Below are 16486 nucleotides of genomic sequence, written 5' to 3' on the forward strand. Positions count from 1 at the left end.
ATTGAAATAAAAGAGAAAAATTCAGACGCCTCATAAACTCAGCACTGATATATAAACATCGTATTGCTTAAACAACTACTGCTAATACAACAATTACTTTTACTTATTATAGTACGCTACAACCACCACGGCTCCTGCAACTACTGCTTCTTCTGCTGCTACTGCTGCTGCTGCTACTGCTGCTGCTGCTGCTGCTGCTGCTGCTGCTGCTGCTGCTACTACTACTACTACTACTACTACTACTACTACTACTACTACTACTACTATTACTACTGCCACAACTAATAATGCTACTCTACTGCTACTACTACTATTACTATTACCTTTACTACTGGTATTACTACAATTACTACTACTACTACTACTACTACTATTACTACTACCTTTACTACTGGTATTACTACAATTACTACTACTACTACTACTATTACTACTACCTTTACTACTGGTATTACTACAATTACTACTACTACTACTACTATTACTACTACCACTACTAATAATGCTACTCTACTGCTACTACTACTATTACTATTACCTTTACTACTGGTATTACTACAATTACTACTACTACTACTACTACTACTATTACTACTACCACAACTAATAATGCTACTCTACTGCTACTACTACTATTACTATTACCTTTACTACTGGTATTACTACAATTACTACTACTACTACTACTACTATTACTACTACCTTTACTACTGGTATTACTACAATTACTACTACTACTACTACTATTACTACTACCTTTACTACTGGTATTACTACAATTACTACTACTACTACTACTATTACTACTACCTTTACTACTGGTATTACTACAATTACTACTACTACTACTACTATTACTACTACCACTACTAATAATGCTACTCTACTACTACTACTACTATTGCTACTACCTTTACTACTGGTATTACTACAATTACTACTACTACTACTTCTGCTACTACTACTACTACTACTATTACTAATACTATTAATATTACTACCACTACTAGTATTATTGCTATTACTACTACTATTACTATCAATACTATACTACTACTATTACTGCTACTACTACTACTATTGCTATTACTAATACTATTAATATTACTATTACTACTATTACTACTACTACTATTACTATCGATACTATACTACTACTATTACTACTACTTCTATTACTGCTACTACTTCTAATGCTACTATTAATACTACTACTATTACTATTAATTGTACTACTACTACTACTACTACTACAATTACTACCACTACTACTATTACTACTACTACTACCACTTTTTCTACTACTACTACTACTACTACTACTTCTACTACTGCTATTACGAATACTATTAATACTATTACTATTACTACTACTACTGTTAGTATTATTACTACTACTTATACTTTTATTACTACTAATACTAATACTATAACTACTACTACTAATACTATAACTACTACTACTACTGTTATTACTAATACTATTTATATCACTACTACTACTATTACTGCTATTACTTCTACTACTGCTATTACTACTATTACTACCACTTCTACTACTACTACTACTAGTGCTATTATTAATACTATTAATGTTACTAATACTACTATTACTGCTATTACTACTACTATTAATACTATTACCACTACTACCACTATTAATACTATTACCACTACTACTACTATTAATACTACCATTAATATTATTACCACTACTACTACTATTACTACTACTATTAATACTATTACCACTACTACTGCTATTATTAATACTATTAATATTACTAATACTACTACTATTACTATTACTACTACTATTAATACTATTACCACTACTACTATTATTAATACTACTATTATTAATACTACTATTAATACTATTACCACTACTACCACTATTAATACTACTATTAATACTACTATTAATACTATTACTACTACTACTACTAATACTACTATAACTACTACTATTACTGCTATTACTTCTACTTCTATTACTACTACCTCTACAATTACTACAACTAATACCACAACTACTTCTACTTTTACTACAACTACTATTACTAATACCACAACTACTTCTACTTCTACTACTATTAGTACTACTGGAATAGTAGTAGATAGTGGAATATAAATTCCAGAAACGTGGATGCCCACGATCAAAAAACACAACAACAGAAGAGCCGTGCGACAGCGGATCGCCGAGGGAGCAAATCACTGAGTGAACAGCAAGCATCGAAATGCACCAATCAGAGATGTTGAAAAACAACTAATCACAGCCAAGCATCATGCTTTATAAGATCACGTATGACCAGTCGACCTCATCGCCTGAAGAAGACTAGCAGTATGCAGTCGAAACGTCGCGATCTACATCGCACGTGACTACATCGTGAGACAAACGAAAAAATTAGCTTTTATTGTTATTCACCATGATGAATAACAACAACCTTTTCTCCTATCACCACTACTACTGCTACTTCTACTACTCTGCTGCTACTTCTACTACTACCATTACTACTACTATTACCAACACCACAACTACTTCTACTTCTACTACTATTAGTACTACTACTACTTCTACGACTACCACTACTACTGCTGCTACTACTACTACTACTACTACTACTGCTGCTACTACTACTACAACTACTATTACTACTACTACTTCTACTACTGCTGCTTCCACTACTGCTACTACTACCGATACCACTACTACTACTACTACTACTACTACTGCTACTATTACTACTACTACTACTACTACTACTACTACTACTACTACTACTGCTACTACTACTGATACCACTACTACTACTACTACTGCTGCTACTACTGCTGCTACTATTACTACTACTACTACTACTACTGCTACTACTACTGCTACTACTACTGATACCACTACTACTACTACTACTACTACTACTACTACTACTGCTGCTACTATTACTACTACTACTACTACTACTACTGCTACTACTACTGCTACTACTACTGATACCACTACTACTACTACTACTACTGCTGCTACTATTACTACTACTACTACTAGTACTTCTATTATTACTTATACGACTACTACTACTACTACTTCTACTACTATACTACTGTTATACAACTTCTACTGTTGCTGCTGTTACTGTTGATGTTGCTACATCTTCTACTACTACTATGCAACTTCTACTGCCACTTTACTACTACTACTACTATACTTTTTGTTATAGTACTACTACTACTTCTGTTGCCACCACTACTACTAAATCTTTTACTTCTATATTTTATATTACTGCTGCTTCTTTTGTTGCTACTTTTGACTCAGTAGACAGGTGGAGTATGAATTAGTGAGCAGCGCAGGGGAAAGTCTGAGCTTGATATATCAACTATGACATTTGATTAATTCAACGGCTACTACAGCCTTTAGGCCACGATATTAATTCTCCTTTCTGTCTGAGAAAAAGGAAAAAAGGATAATCCAAATTGAATGACTAATTAACTAATTATTTGTTAACGAGTGAGATTGGTAGCGCTGGTAATGATTGATCAAATTGCAAATTCTTTGTACTGTAATCTTCACTGTCACGTACCCTGTTCTTTTTTTTTTATCATCATCATTATTGGCTCGAAAGCACTTTACAGTTTGGTTAGAACTTACTTGAGTCTGACTGAAGCGAAGTGGAAATTTCAACTGATCAAGAATTGAAATTATCATTTTGTTGCATGGGAAAACGATCTGACATTTTTATTTAGGATATTGGCCTAATTGGTGATATACACGTAATTCTACGGTTCGGCGGATATTCCTGTTTTACAAGTTTTCAGGTTCAATGAGCATGATATGATCATAGCTACTGTAGTGTGGGCATTAAAATGACCAGTCTCATTTTCTTTGTCAGAAGTTGCTGTTTCTGTGTTTTTCTTAAGTTTAACTAATGTTCAGTGTAACTTTGAGATTGAAATAATAATCTCTAGGCCTAAGTGCTTCAGGATTCGATTGAAGTAAAAGAGAACTAAAGGATTTAACTATGAAATCAACTGACAGGCGTGTTTGAGGAAAATATTTTCCATGCAAATTACTTTAACTCGGATCTTGATTCGATCTTCCACAACTGAGCACGTGCTTGGCATGGAAGCCTTTATTTCAAGGTTATTAAGTTTTCGCTCGTGTTATCCTTCTAATAGTTGTTGCATTTTTCTGTCAAACGAAAGCTTGTGTGTGGAAAATACTTAAAAGATAAAACAAACAACAACGACGCAAATGCAAATAGCTTACAATGAACATTGCCTCTTTTAATTTTTGAATCGTTTGTGCTATACCTTTGCTTTCTTTGACATCACAAACATTTTTACATCTGAGGATAATTGTTCTTTTGCTTTTCTGCATGTCGTTTTCCTACAGTTGGAAGTTGAACGAAACGTTTAAAAGACGTGTTACCCAATTTTGTAACCAGGAAAAACGTCTAGTGAATGTCGCATGGGGTCGTCTTTATGTCAGTGTTGTAATACACATTATTGACTAAACAATGTTTTGGATATGGAAACATTTCAGTCAACAAGCGAAATTCGCTATTTCAAGGATGAGAAGCCTTTAGTGTTTCATTTACGATATTGGCCTGAAATATTTTTGAGAGCCTTTTACACAATCTGGGATCACACAACAAACTGTGCACAAATATTCTGTCATTATCTATTTCACATCAGCTGTTTCCACCAATAAATTGTCGTTGAATAAATGACACTCTAAAGCGAAAGGCCGGCCTTAAACAGTTTTCGTCGTTTCAACAGTTTTCTTAGGATATCACTTATCATTTATTTCAGGCCGTCAGTTCAGACTTCTATGCACTGAATATGGTAATTATTTCCGTAATTACTGTCCCAAAACTCTTGGTTTAAAGCACGATAGCGTATTGCAAATTCCATGCGTTGATTTGCTTCAAAGTCAAAGGGAATTGTGATACGAAAGGTAAACTTGTCAGTGTTTCCATCTGAACAAGAAGACAGGTAATCTGCCCAAATGTCTTTATAAGACGTCCAGCCATCTACTGTAAATCGTACGGAAACCTCTTTCGTGTAACATAAATTTGTCACTCGAATAAGCCCGGCAACAACAAAGTTATCGCACGCGATATTTTCAAGGGATACATTCTGGCTGAAAACTCTTTCCATAAAGCTGCATTCTTCCCGTGAAGGTGCTAAGAAGCACGGGCAAAGATATCGATATTTACTTCGTTGTCTTCTGGTCACATTACCGTTGACATCACGATTGTTTTTCCGAGCACCCAGGGCGATTAAGTTTTCTTCGCTACTGCACGGAGTTATTGTTTTCACGAACTCGAGTTTGAGACCAACCAGGTCTGCGAAGCTGACTCTCTTTGTCGCAGACCCTGTTAGAGTCGGCCCAGAGCTATTAGCTTTCGCATCCATCTTCATTTCTGTTCTGTTTTCAGATCACAGCCGGTCAAGTGGTTCAAGTCTTTCCTTTCAGTATCCGGCAGTCGGGCAAGTGATGCCACTGCTCGGAAAAACTCGGAAGATTGACGTCACTTCGGAATCTAAAATGAACGATATTTTGGCCTTAATCGATCTTTGCGCCTAGCCAAGGTTCTATGCATGTTTTGCACGAATTCGAATGGAAGGAATAATTTAAAACGCAGTTTTGATTTGTATACCGACCATCCCATCAACTTTAAGAAATAATCATACTGAAGAAACAATATATTTTTCTACTTACAAATGTTCCAGAGCTTTTATCGTGCCTGATTCTTCGATGCAAAAGCCAAACACCTTTCCCAGATTGCCAGCGAAAGATTTCCCAGCGAAAGATTTCCCAGCGAAAGCTCTTGACCGTCGGGGTGTTATTTAACAATACTTTTCCTCACGTGTAAATATCTTTTCACGATGCCCTGAACTAGATTTTGTGACGGTTTGTTTTCCTAAAAGCTTTTTATATCAACTGGACACACGCCAACCGAACGTCACCAAAAAAGCGTGACTAACTTCATGAATTCAATAAACATTCGTAGCTTATGAACAACAACCGGAATCGGTGAGGAAATATTTCAGTAGGACTTCGAGGCTGAGAAAAGCTTTCCTTTTTCTTTAGATATGGTGAAAAAGCCGGACAAAATGCACCCAAAATCTGTTCATGAAGACATTTATAGACATGGCATGCGGACATTGAATCGCCAGAAAGCGCCGACAGCCTATGACGTCATTATCTATGTCCCTTTAGGTCGAAGACGTGCGTGAGGTCGCATCTTGAGCGTCCATACGGAGTTATAGTACATTTTACTTGCGTGGAAAGTTCAATTTTATTTAACAATATGTTTCATGGAATTTGTGCTCAATATTTTGGCCTACTTTTGCAGCAATTTGTTATTAGGTTTTTCTTTGTGTGCTGACCTGCGCGGATTGAATATTTTACCGTCATTTTGGGAAGAAGCATCGAAGGGTTTTGTCTGGCGTGACAATGTCGAGACAGTGTTTGTCATAAAATGGATGATTTCAATTTTTTGGTCGATGGAAAAGGCTTTTAGTTGTCAGAATGTAGAACTAACGATTTTCTAATGCTTGTTTAAACCCTTCATCACCTTGAAAATTACGATGTTTGTTGAAGAGGACATCACAGCTTAATAAATGGTGATGTTGTTCGACACCTCTAAATTTGTAAATATGATAAGAAAGATGGTTCGAATCTCAAGGAGGAAAAATTTTAATCGTTTCTTTCACGGGCGTGGTACTGTACAGAGCACGCTTCGATGCTATACTACTGCGCTACCATGGTCTGTAAGGTTCACCATCGAGTTCTCAGTAATTCTGCGATAGAACATCGGCGTTAAAGCCGGAGTGCAGCTTCCAATCTTGCGTAGACTCGCGTGCGCACGCCTGGAGCTAGCAAACTTCCTATTATCGACAGGCATCGAGGATAGGATAAACGGGGCTAACTTGAACTCACATTGGCCGAGGAACATTGAAATTGGGAAGACAGCAAAGGGAATAACCTGTTCCTGTTTAAACCGGAAAGAGAACTAAAAAGGATGAAAATTGCATCAGTACCTAAAAGATGCCTGAATAATTTTTTCTGGTTTGAGGGGAAGGGATCTTAGCTGTAACAAGTCGCTAGGCTTTGAATAGGTTCTCATCATCAGCGCTTCCGTATAAGCGTTTCTTTGCTAATGGAGAGCATGAGGCGTCGTAGTGAGGCCTGCAAGGGAGTCTAAAACTGATTGATTGTGCCAGACCCCCGGCAAACCTCTCCCTGACTTATCTGATATCTCTTACAGGGCGAAAAAAACTCACGTCCTGTAGCGCTAATATAAGGGCCTGTTCGGAGGTTAGCTAATCGCTCTTGCTCTAGGTGCGCACACTAAGGCATCTACACAAGGGTGCGTGGGACCCCAGGTCGGTAAGGTAACGTCACAGTAGAAAAGAACGAAGCACCATAACCCAGCGGTGGTTCCAACCTACAAGTAAACAAGCGTTTTAAAAGTTTAAACTGCACAATTGGAGTTAAACGAACCTTGGTTGACCGTTACTTTCCTTTTCTGAACTATCGGACGCGATGGTGTGCAAAAATCACGCTATTTAAGAGTTGTCACGCCACAGGAGATGTTCAGGTAATATCACTGTGATATAAACTAGTTAGTTTAGCACACATCGATCTTTGCCCATGCCGAGTTTTTATCCAATAATACATAAAGAGAAGTTGAAGACAAAAGTCTAATTAAAGTATGCTGATTCTCTCGATGGATGCTTGGACTGAATTGTTCTTATTAAAATAAGACCACGGAGTCGCCGTTCGATTATGCTTTCGCAATATTTGTTTTATTCTCGAACTAAACCACAGGTTTGGTACTAAGAATTTGGAAAAATAATCTATGACATATAAATTTCGAGTTTTCCATAAATAAAGTCGTTAGTTAAACTGAAATGATCTTCCTGAGAGATTATAGTTCACTTTCACACATAAATTAGAAAAAACGCAACGATCGAAACTCGATTACCTAAGTTGACATTATTAACAATGTAAAATACGTTTTCTCCGCACAGGAGCACAAAATACTCAAGTTCATTTCCTTTTAGCCACAAGTCGCATAAATCTATTCGACAAAAATATGAATGGCTTACATTCGAGGTGACTTGTTTATATGATATTAAAATCCTACCGGAAAACTTGTACCACCGTACTATTGCTCTATCACGTTTGTTGTTTTAATATGTACTATTTTTCAGCAGTTATATAACTTTCTGTTCACTTCTTTTGCCCTTTTCTGATTCGAAACCGTCGTTCCAAACGCACAGACACGATAACTTGACGACGTCGAAGGTAAACGTAATAATGCACAGTGACTTGCGGGATGCTCGATAAACCTTTGGAAGATACGGTGTACATCATTTGTCGACAATCGTATGGAGGAAACATTCTGCACTATAATTACGATTAAAATTATTGTCCCAATATTCTTCACCAGCTGTACGGTATCGAATAGCAAACTCGAGTTTCGCCCCAACATCAACATCTTGAGGAATTGAAATTCTGAACTGAAATCTGTCAGTTTCTCCATCAGATGATTTTAGTATATAATCGGCCCAAACATCGCGAAAGTTTTTCCATCCATCTACTGTGTATCTTGCGGTGACTTCTTTCGCAAACGCGATGTTTTTTACTCTCACAGTCCCGGTCATGGCAAACCCGCAAAAAACAACGTTCTCCAAGCAAACATTTCGCTCTATCACACGAGATAAAAAGTTCTCATCTTGCCCAGGTTGTGTAAAACAACAACTGAACCGTTTTAAATGAACCGGCGTGGCAGAGTGATTCAAGATGTCCACAACCTTTTTCAGGGACAAGTCTTCTTCGCTATTTGTCGGTGTAATAATTTTAACAGAGACCAGATCCTGACCATCAAAATCCGCAAAGTGAACTCGCCGCTTCGACGTCAAATCCGAAGGCGAAAGAAGCGGCGAATCCGTATTCTCCTGTTGTTCTTTCATGATCTTCATAAGTAACTTTTCTCCCAAACACGGGAAGGAGAAGTTATTATTGGAATCCAGGATTGCCTTTAACATTAACCGGTACGAAGTGGTTCGACATTAAGGCGGTTTTTCGCTACCGATCGTGCATGGCAGCATGTTTACATTTTCTCAGTTCGTCTGAACTCCGTTCGTGACTTGGTGCATGCATGAGTGAATAAATTTATTCAAACGCAATGACGTCATATCATCGTGGAAATAAATGGCCGGCAATGCCTTCAGCTTCAAAAATGTTGCGTCAAAGGCTTTCAAGCAAAAAACCACGAAACAAAAAGCGTAATTATTTACGAATGCTGCTGAAAAAAAAAATTCATCAAGCTAAATTTCTGTTTGCGGAAAATTGGATGGGAAGGATGTCCAACTCGTTTTGGATATGTAGATTGACAGTATTTGTAAATATCATCTACCTCTTTATATTCGAGCCATATATCTACTGATTTTAATCGATTTTTTTTATCACAGACTTCAGACAAAGAGAGGATAATGGGATAATTTATTTATTCGTTCATTTATTTTTCAATAAGAGCATGAGAGAGCATTTTCTTAACAAAGCGGTGGTGCTGGCAAGTTCCGGTTACCTCTTGTTACGTCAGAATTTTATGAATTTTCATCTTATTCCCATAAGAGTTGTGAAATAAGCTTCTATAACCAGGACAGCATGAAGTAATGACGTGACAGCCTTCATTGCGATGGGTGTTTGAGGTCAGATAAATTATGCCGGCATGATGCTGTAGTCAGAGCATTGAGCAAGATGTCGCTAAAATGACTAAACTTCATTAAAATTCCTTTGATGTTCAACAAGAGATCAGTTTTGTAGCCTGAGTACTGTCAATTGTGAGCCTTCGCTTCTTGTCTGCTTTTTAGAAAATTGATTCAGTAAAATGTCGTGTTCTGGACTTCAGTAAGCTTCTTCTGGTCTTACCATGTGGTTCCTGGTGGTGATAGAAATGAAGTGGGGAGGGGCGGGACTCAGACTCTGATAGGTGTCAGGTGACTGGAGATTGTTTACGGAAGAGTAACCTAGGAGAAGACCGAGTCAGTCTGTATACCTACACACTTCGCCTCTTAACCCTTTAACTCCCATGAGTGACCGAGAAAGAATTTCTCCTTACAGTATCAATACAAAATCAACCACATAAGAGATGAGAACAAAGAAAATATCAATTTGGGGACAATTAGATCCAATACTAAAATCTCTGAACTAACAATATAAGAATTGTATGGTTGACAGTAAGGAGAATTACAAATTTGATCTGGGAGTTAAAGGCTTAAGCGGGCGTTGGCTGCTGTAACAATTTGTAATTTTCGTGTGTTTCAAAAGGAGATCGAGATAGTCTACAGAGTGGAGCGGCTGTTAACTAGAGCATGCAACAAGTTATCGTTTATCTTACTTGAAGATCGAGACAGCCAGTCGTATACCTAATCAAGGTCATTTGGTATTATCAACTGAGTTCATAACGTAAATTGGCCACCGTTAAGAGTTTCAAAGCTAACGTTTCGCTTGTTAGCCCTTCGTCAGTTTCCATTTGCTCCAGCCAATTTACGTTATCAACTTAGTTAATAATACCAAATAACCCTGTTATACTCTCCCACCGACGCAGCATACCCCCTACATACTTTAAGAGTACGCCACTTGAATGCCGTCAGCTGGTACAATAAATTATCGCCTATCCTTGGAGAAGATATTAACAGTCTTACGTATATACAACGCGCCTCTTGAACAGGCGTTAGCTTCAGAAGCAATTAAACGTCAATTTTACGTCACATTCTAAAAACAGATTACACCTACGTACCCTATGACGTGGAAATCTACAGCTGAACCACTCAGTTGGAGAGGCAAGGCGCTCATGCTGAACCTAGGAAAAACTGACACGCAGTAAATGTCTTGGAAAGCAATGCTTTAGCCTTTCACACCTTAATATACGATGATAGAATGCATGATAATTTCCGCCGAGAATAAATAACATAAATAACAGCACCTACAATGAATGTCTTGCATGGATGTGGATATTTATCATCACAACCGGACATGCGCAAGAACGGGTATTTGAAAAAGGAGGTGGTTTTCACGACTAAAAATGGAGAGAATCAGGGATGGTTTCAGTTCGTTTCTTGGAGATCTGGGTACAAGATCAAAGCATTTCTCGTCTGTCTTGTAAGAAAAATAAAGGGAAGCATGACATGAAGCAGTCACTCTACATGAAAACGAAATGAAACAAATGGAAATGTAATGAATATTGCAGAACATAAGGGGAGGGGGGTAAGTTTCTAAAGAAACTGTGGTGCTGCGTCGGTGGGAAAGTATAACAGGTAATTTGGTGTTAACAACTGAGTTGAAAACCTAAATTTGCCGCCGTAAAGAGTTAGAAGGCTGACGTTTCGAGCGTTAGCTCTTCGTCAATCGCTCGAACGAAGGGCTTAAACGCTTGAAACGTCAGCCTTTTAACTCTTTACGGTGGCAAATTTACGTTTTCAACTCAGTTGTTAACACCAAATTGCAGAACATACTTTCATACAGTATTTGAACTATTTCACAGCACAACATATTCCAACACTTTTATTCATTTAACAATATTTTCAAAGGATATTTTCTTCAATACATCATTCAACCCTACTTAAAAGATGTCATATATTACAAAAAATGTTATGGCCTACTGGTATTAAGCTGTTCATTTATAAGTTAAAACACAATGACATTAATAACATTACAAAACTGAGTTTATCAACTTTTAGAAATAAGTGACTCCACTTAGCCTAACAGCTAGGCCACTTTACAAAATCAACAAAGTAAATTTATACACCTCTCACTCTAACAGAGCCTTTACAATATGCATGATTCATGCAAGATGGTCACTAAATCTGCCATGATCTGAAAGTGAATCAAAGTGAGACACCCCGTTGCAAAATTGTCAACACCTAAAAAATTCCATGAACAATGAGACAGAAAGGCCCTATGGGTAAGATGATTATTTACATTATAATAATTGAGGCTATCCATTTCCTGAAAGAAAGAATTATCTTTGAAAGATTTTATGTGAAAAAGATTATAATTAAATTTCTGTTTAATATGAAGATATATGAACACTACACAGAAACTTTTCAGTCTCATTGTTTGTGGTTCAAGTTTTGTTACATTGTATATAGTTTATGCTCTGTTGGATGGTGCTGTTTTTGCAACTGTGTATATGTTATTGTGACACAGACTATTTCACACCTTTTCTCTAAAGAAAAGGCATAAAAAGAGAAAGAAGACATAAAACAAGAATTCCTTACTGCCCTTTTCCAGTCAAGGAAAGTAATCTATGAAAAGTATTTCAGTTTTTTGTGTGTAGTAGAATTATCTGTAGTGATTGATTAATTCAGATAAAAATGGTTGATTATTTGTTTTCTGTGTAATATATAAATGCAACATGTTCTGGATCAAATGTTTGGCAAAACATTGAGGCCTCTGATTAAACCTAAACTGGTTCCAACACAATTTCCTTGAACATTACTCAAACATTTTTGACTAAGTAATAAGTTGGTAAATGCTAAGGAACCCTAAAGAGTTTTGAATATCTGGCCACAATTTCAGATACAATGCTATGGCTACAATGATTAGGAATTGGAGACTAGATAATAAACCACAATAATTCTGTTCACTTAAATGGAGATGAAATTGAAGAATTGGAGTTGAAAACAAGTCTGATAAATATCACCCACATTTACTAATGCTGATGTGAGTAATCACTTTTACAATCACTATGCAACCTGAAAAGCTGATGAATACATAAACATATTTTTTACAATACCATTACTCATTGTATCTCTCAGTTGGTAAGTGTGTTGTGATTGGTCAATTTTAGCAGGCCATATTTCACTATACAGCCTACTAAATTCAAAAATTTGTTACAACCGAAATCTTTTGAGCACTGAGATACAGTTAATATCTAACTAACCTTGTTTTCTCGGTCCGTACTGTAAGTTACAAAACGTTATTTTTCTTCTCAGATTAATGACCCACAGGCTTTGCACTTGGGCCATAAATCATAGTTTAAAAAACTTGGACCGTAACTTGTGGTCCAGACCTCGAAATTGGTCAGTAAAAGGTTCACATCATCCAAAATTTGCAGTAACATTTGTGCTCATTTGCCAAGAGTGACTTCTTCTTTATGATGTTCCCTTAATTCCCAGCAATTAAAAAGGAATTTTTATCAAAATGTTCTTGTCCAGTTGTCATTGAGTTACTCATTTAGCTGATGTTTAAGTTTAAACAAATATTGCTTTTTTTGCATTTAACGAAGAAATCTTTAATGTTAAAAAATTGCAATAAAAGGTTTTGTAGAAACATATTGAAAATATGTTGACGACGTTTTGACATTTGGCTAATGTCATTATCAAGTCAGAGTGAGAGATTAAAAATGTTCACTCCTTTATGTGATCTGTGTGATTCAGATTATATCGGCTTTACAGCTCAACACCTCCATCAACATATTGTTGAACATAAAAACTCTGCGATCGGTAAACACTTTTTGACAGCCCATAGGGATACAAACCACCTCAAAGAAAGCCAATTCTGCATTCTAAAAGTGTCAAGGAAAAATATGACTGTCCTGTCTATGAGATGCTTTTCATCAAGCAGCGCAATCCTTGTCTCAACATGCAGACTAATTCCATTTGTGCGAAACTCTTTGTTTAAAAGAATGTTCCATTATCTACCGTCTTTTTAGCTTTTAAACATTTTTTATCTTTCACTCTTTGACTTGATAATGACATTAGCCAAACGTTGAAACGTCTCAACATATTTCTAATATGCTTTTACGAAATCGTTTATTCGAAATTTTGTATTGTTAAATGTTTTAAAAAAACTGCTTCTCTTTTGTATAATGAAAAAATCAGTAGAAAAATACTTCTAACTCATACTAAATAAATGGAAATTAAATATATCACAGATAATAAATTTTAGAGCAAAGCTTCAAGCCTCTCAACAGCAATCAACATTGAAAAAGTACAGTGTGCAAATGAAGATCAGATTTGTGCTAAAAGAAAATTATCACTACTGATCATAATTTTTATCTACAACAGATAAGACATAAAAGTGTTTTAAGTTCAAAGTTGAAAGACGAAGTAAAAGAAAGGGCTTCTAAAAAAGCCTTAAAATGTTTCTGAAAGCTCTCCCAGAGATCAAAACAGAAATTCTCTTAAAATATAGAACTAAAGAAGCTGCCAAAAAACTCACAAATCACAGTAACTACATCAAAAACAGAAATCATATACAGGATATTTGAAGGTTTACCAAGGATTAATGGAAAGTCAAAGTTTACTTGGTCAAAAACTAAACTAGAAAATAGTTTTCTGAGAAACCACTGTAATAGGAAGAATTGAAACTGTTTGACACAATTTCCAAGCCTTTAAAACAAAGAAACAAAAAAAAAAAATTCATATCTTGCGTGACAATGTCACGTTGTGGGTATGACTAATTTCAAATTCTAGTCATTTTGTCAATATTGATAAGTGATTAAGTTTCATTTTCCTGACTTCGCTTTACCCATCGAAACAACAACTTACAAATAGCTAAGATTACAAGAAATTTACTATGTTATAATAGAACTCACGTGAAAATCAATCCCCACAAAACATCGCCGGAAGGCGTGATAATTCTCAAGTACATTTTATGTCCAGGTCGTACCTTTCCCATGCAACGAAACACGATAATCCCTAATATATCGTCTTTCGGTATTTGAACTGGACTTTGAATGTGGCAAATGTGGTCCTCATCCTGGCGGTGTTTTACATTGACATCGAAGTATTAAAAGATAGCTGGAAAGCGGCCTCGAGAAAAAATTACAAACGTGGTGTTAATTGGAGTACACAAAGAAACAAAGAAATTTCCGGTTAGATAGTGGTCGAAAGTGTTCGCTCCCTTGTTATTTTCACTTCGTTGGTTGCGGAAATATCGATATAATCTCTTGTTCCTGTTACTTTGTTCACTGCCTAAAACCATTTCTAAATAAGTTCGCCATTCTATCGAACTTTCCCCCGTTCAATGCCGTGGCCTCCAAACACTCAATGCGGTAGTTTCGGCCACTGTTATTGTCCCAGAACTCAATTCCTTCGCCTTCAAAGCGAACAGCAAACTCTAAAGCTCCTCCAGAAGCGAGGAAGTATTCAGGAAGCGTTATAGCAAATGAAAATCTGTCTGTTGCGCCATCGTTCGATTCAGGTACATAGACCGCATCTAAGTCTGTGGAAGAAATCCAACTATCTAAAGTGTACCTGGCTGATACACGTTTGTGATAACAGATATTTTTCACCTTTATCGTTCCCCAGATTGAATTCTGTGAAGCCACTGCGTTTTCAAGACAAACCGTCTGCAACTCTAGCTTGTCTCGGAACTGTTCTGAAGCAACCGGTTGTGGAAAACAAACATGTAAAATTTTCTTCGCTCGCTGAAGTTCACGTTTGGTCATTTGCAAAGCGACGTGTATGTTGTACTCATCGTCGCTGTAAACAGAAACGAGAGGTTTCCCGCAGCCATCTGCAAACTGTACACTTTTTTTCCGCGGTGGAGGAAGTGATTTGTGCTTGCGAAGTATAGAGTGGCAACCATTTTCATCGTCATTGCCGTCGAGCTCGTCGAGTTCGTTGACTTCGGAGAACGGAGGGAATACTGAATTGACCCTTCTTAAAGGCGCCCAATCGTTCATGATTACACAAAGTCTCGCTGCAGTCACATTAATGAAGTTTCACTCGTGTATATCCATCCTTCTAGTGGTAAAACGACTTTGTTTTGGCCCCACACCGCTGATAATAACAAATAAGCGCTACATGTACCAAGCGATTGAACGTGCGAATGATCACGCACGGATGCCTTAATACGATCTGATAGGCTGGTTAATCATTTAGTATACAGCTTTTGTTTGCTGCTGTTCAATTGTTCCATTCAATTGTCTCGTTCCTTTTTTTCTTTGGAAATGAACCAAACCATCCTTTAATTGGTTATTTTTCTCTTTCCTCAGGGAACTTTCAATTTCCAAAGAGGCGAACCTTTTAGTTGCTCGGTTTCGCGCTGACTAAGGAATGAGTACTGCCGTTGATTAAATGATGTCTGTTTGCCATTTTTCTTTTTTGTCATTATTATTTTTTCGATTTTACTCGACCAAAAGCCATAATAAATGTAACGAAAAAAGCCAATCCATAACATTTCAATTCCCTCAATCTTCAGAGGTTTGAACATAAGGAAGTTTCGTGTCTACCGTGACAATCATTAAGTTACGTAATAATACCTTCTTGGCACTTAGCTTGACTTTGTCTCAGACGCATCACTTAAAAGACTCAACGATTAATCAGATAAAAATACTCAAGGGATTGTCAAATCCTAGATAGTTTTCAGCAACGAATTCTTCGGGCTATTTTAATGGGAAAAATAAGGAAAGCTTCTTCTGAGCCCAATCGCGTATTACTGAGCCTGTAGCAAACT

At 36.7% G+C, this 16486-nt stretch overlaps 3 protein-coding genes across 3 annotated transcripts; all 3 read right to left on the reverse strand.

Moving 5' to 3' along the window:
- Positions 1-4667: 4667 nt before the first annotated feature.
- Positions 4668-5868, reverse strand: LOC113673982 (protein phosphatase 1 regulatory subunit 3B-like). Its single transcript, XM_027190464.2, has 2 exons — positions 5726-5868; positions 4668-5546 (listed from the first exon to the last, which is right to left on the reverse strand). The coding sequence occupies exon 2, from the start codon at positions 5422-5424 to the stop codon at positions 4822-4824; it is 603 nt and encodes a 200-aa protein (XP_027046265.2). The 5' UTR covers positions 5425-5546; positions 5726-5868; the 3' UTR covers positions 4668-4821.
- Positions 5869-8218: 2350 nt separating this feature from the next.
- On the reverse strand, positions 8219-9177 carry LOC113673981 (protein phosphatase 1 regulatory subunit 3B). The gene has a single exon (XM_027190463.2). It carries the CDS (start codon positions 9061-9063, stop codon positions 8386-8388), a length of 678 nt encoding a protein of 225 aa, XP_027046264.2. The 5' UTR covers positions 9064-9177; the 3' UTR covers positions 8219-8385.
- Positions 9178-11571: 2394 nt separating this feature from the next.
- Positions 11572-16254, reverse strand: LOC113673976 (protein phosphatase 1 regulatory subunit 3B). Its single transcript, XM_027190457.2, has one exon. The coding sequence runs from the start codon at positions 15711-15713 to the stop codon at positions 14994-14996; it is 720 nt and encodes a 239-aa protein (XP_027046258.2). The 5' UTR covers positions 15714-16254; the 3' UTR covers positions 11572-14993.
- Between the last annotated feature and the right edge of the window lie 232 nt (positions 16255-16486).

The sequence above is a fragment of the Pocillopora damicornis genome, chromosome 3 (genome assembly GCF_964200805.1).
Source record: "Pocillopora damicornis chromosome 3, jaPocDami1.2, whole genome shotgun sequence".
Taxonomy (NCBI): Eukaryota; Metazoa; Cnidaria; class Anthozoa; order Scleractinia; family Pocilloporidae; genus Pocillopora; species Pocillopora damicornis.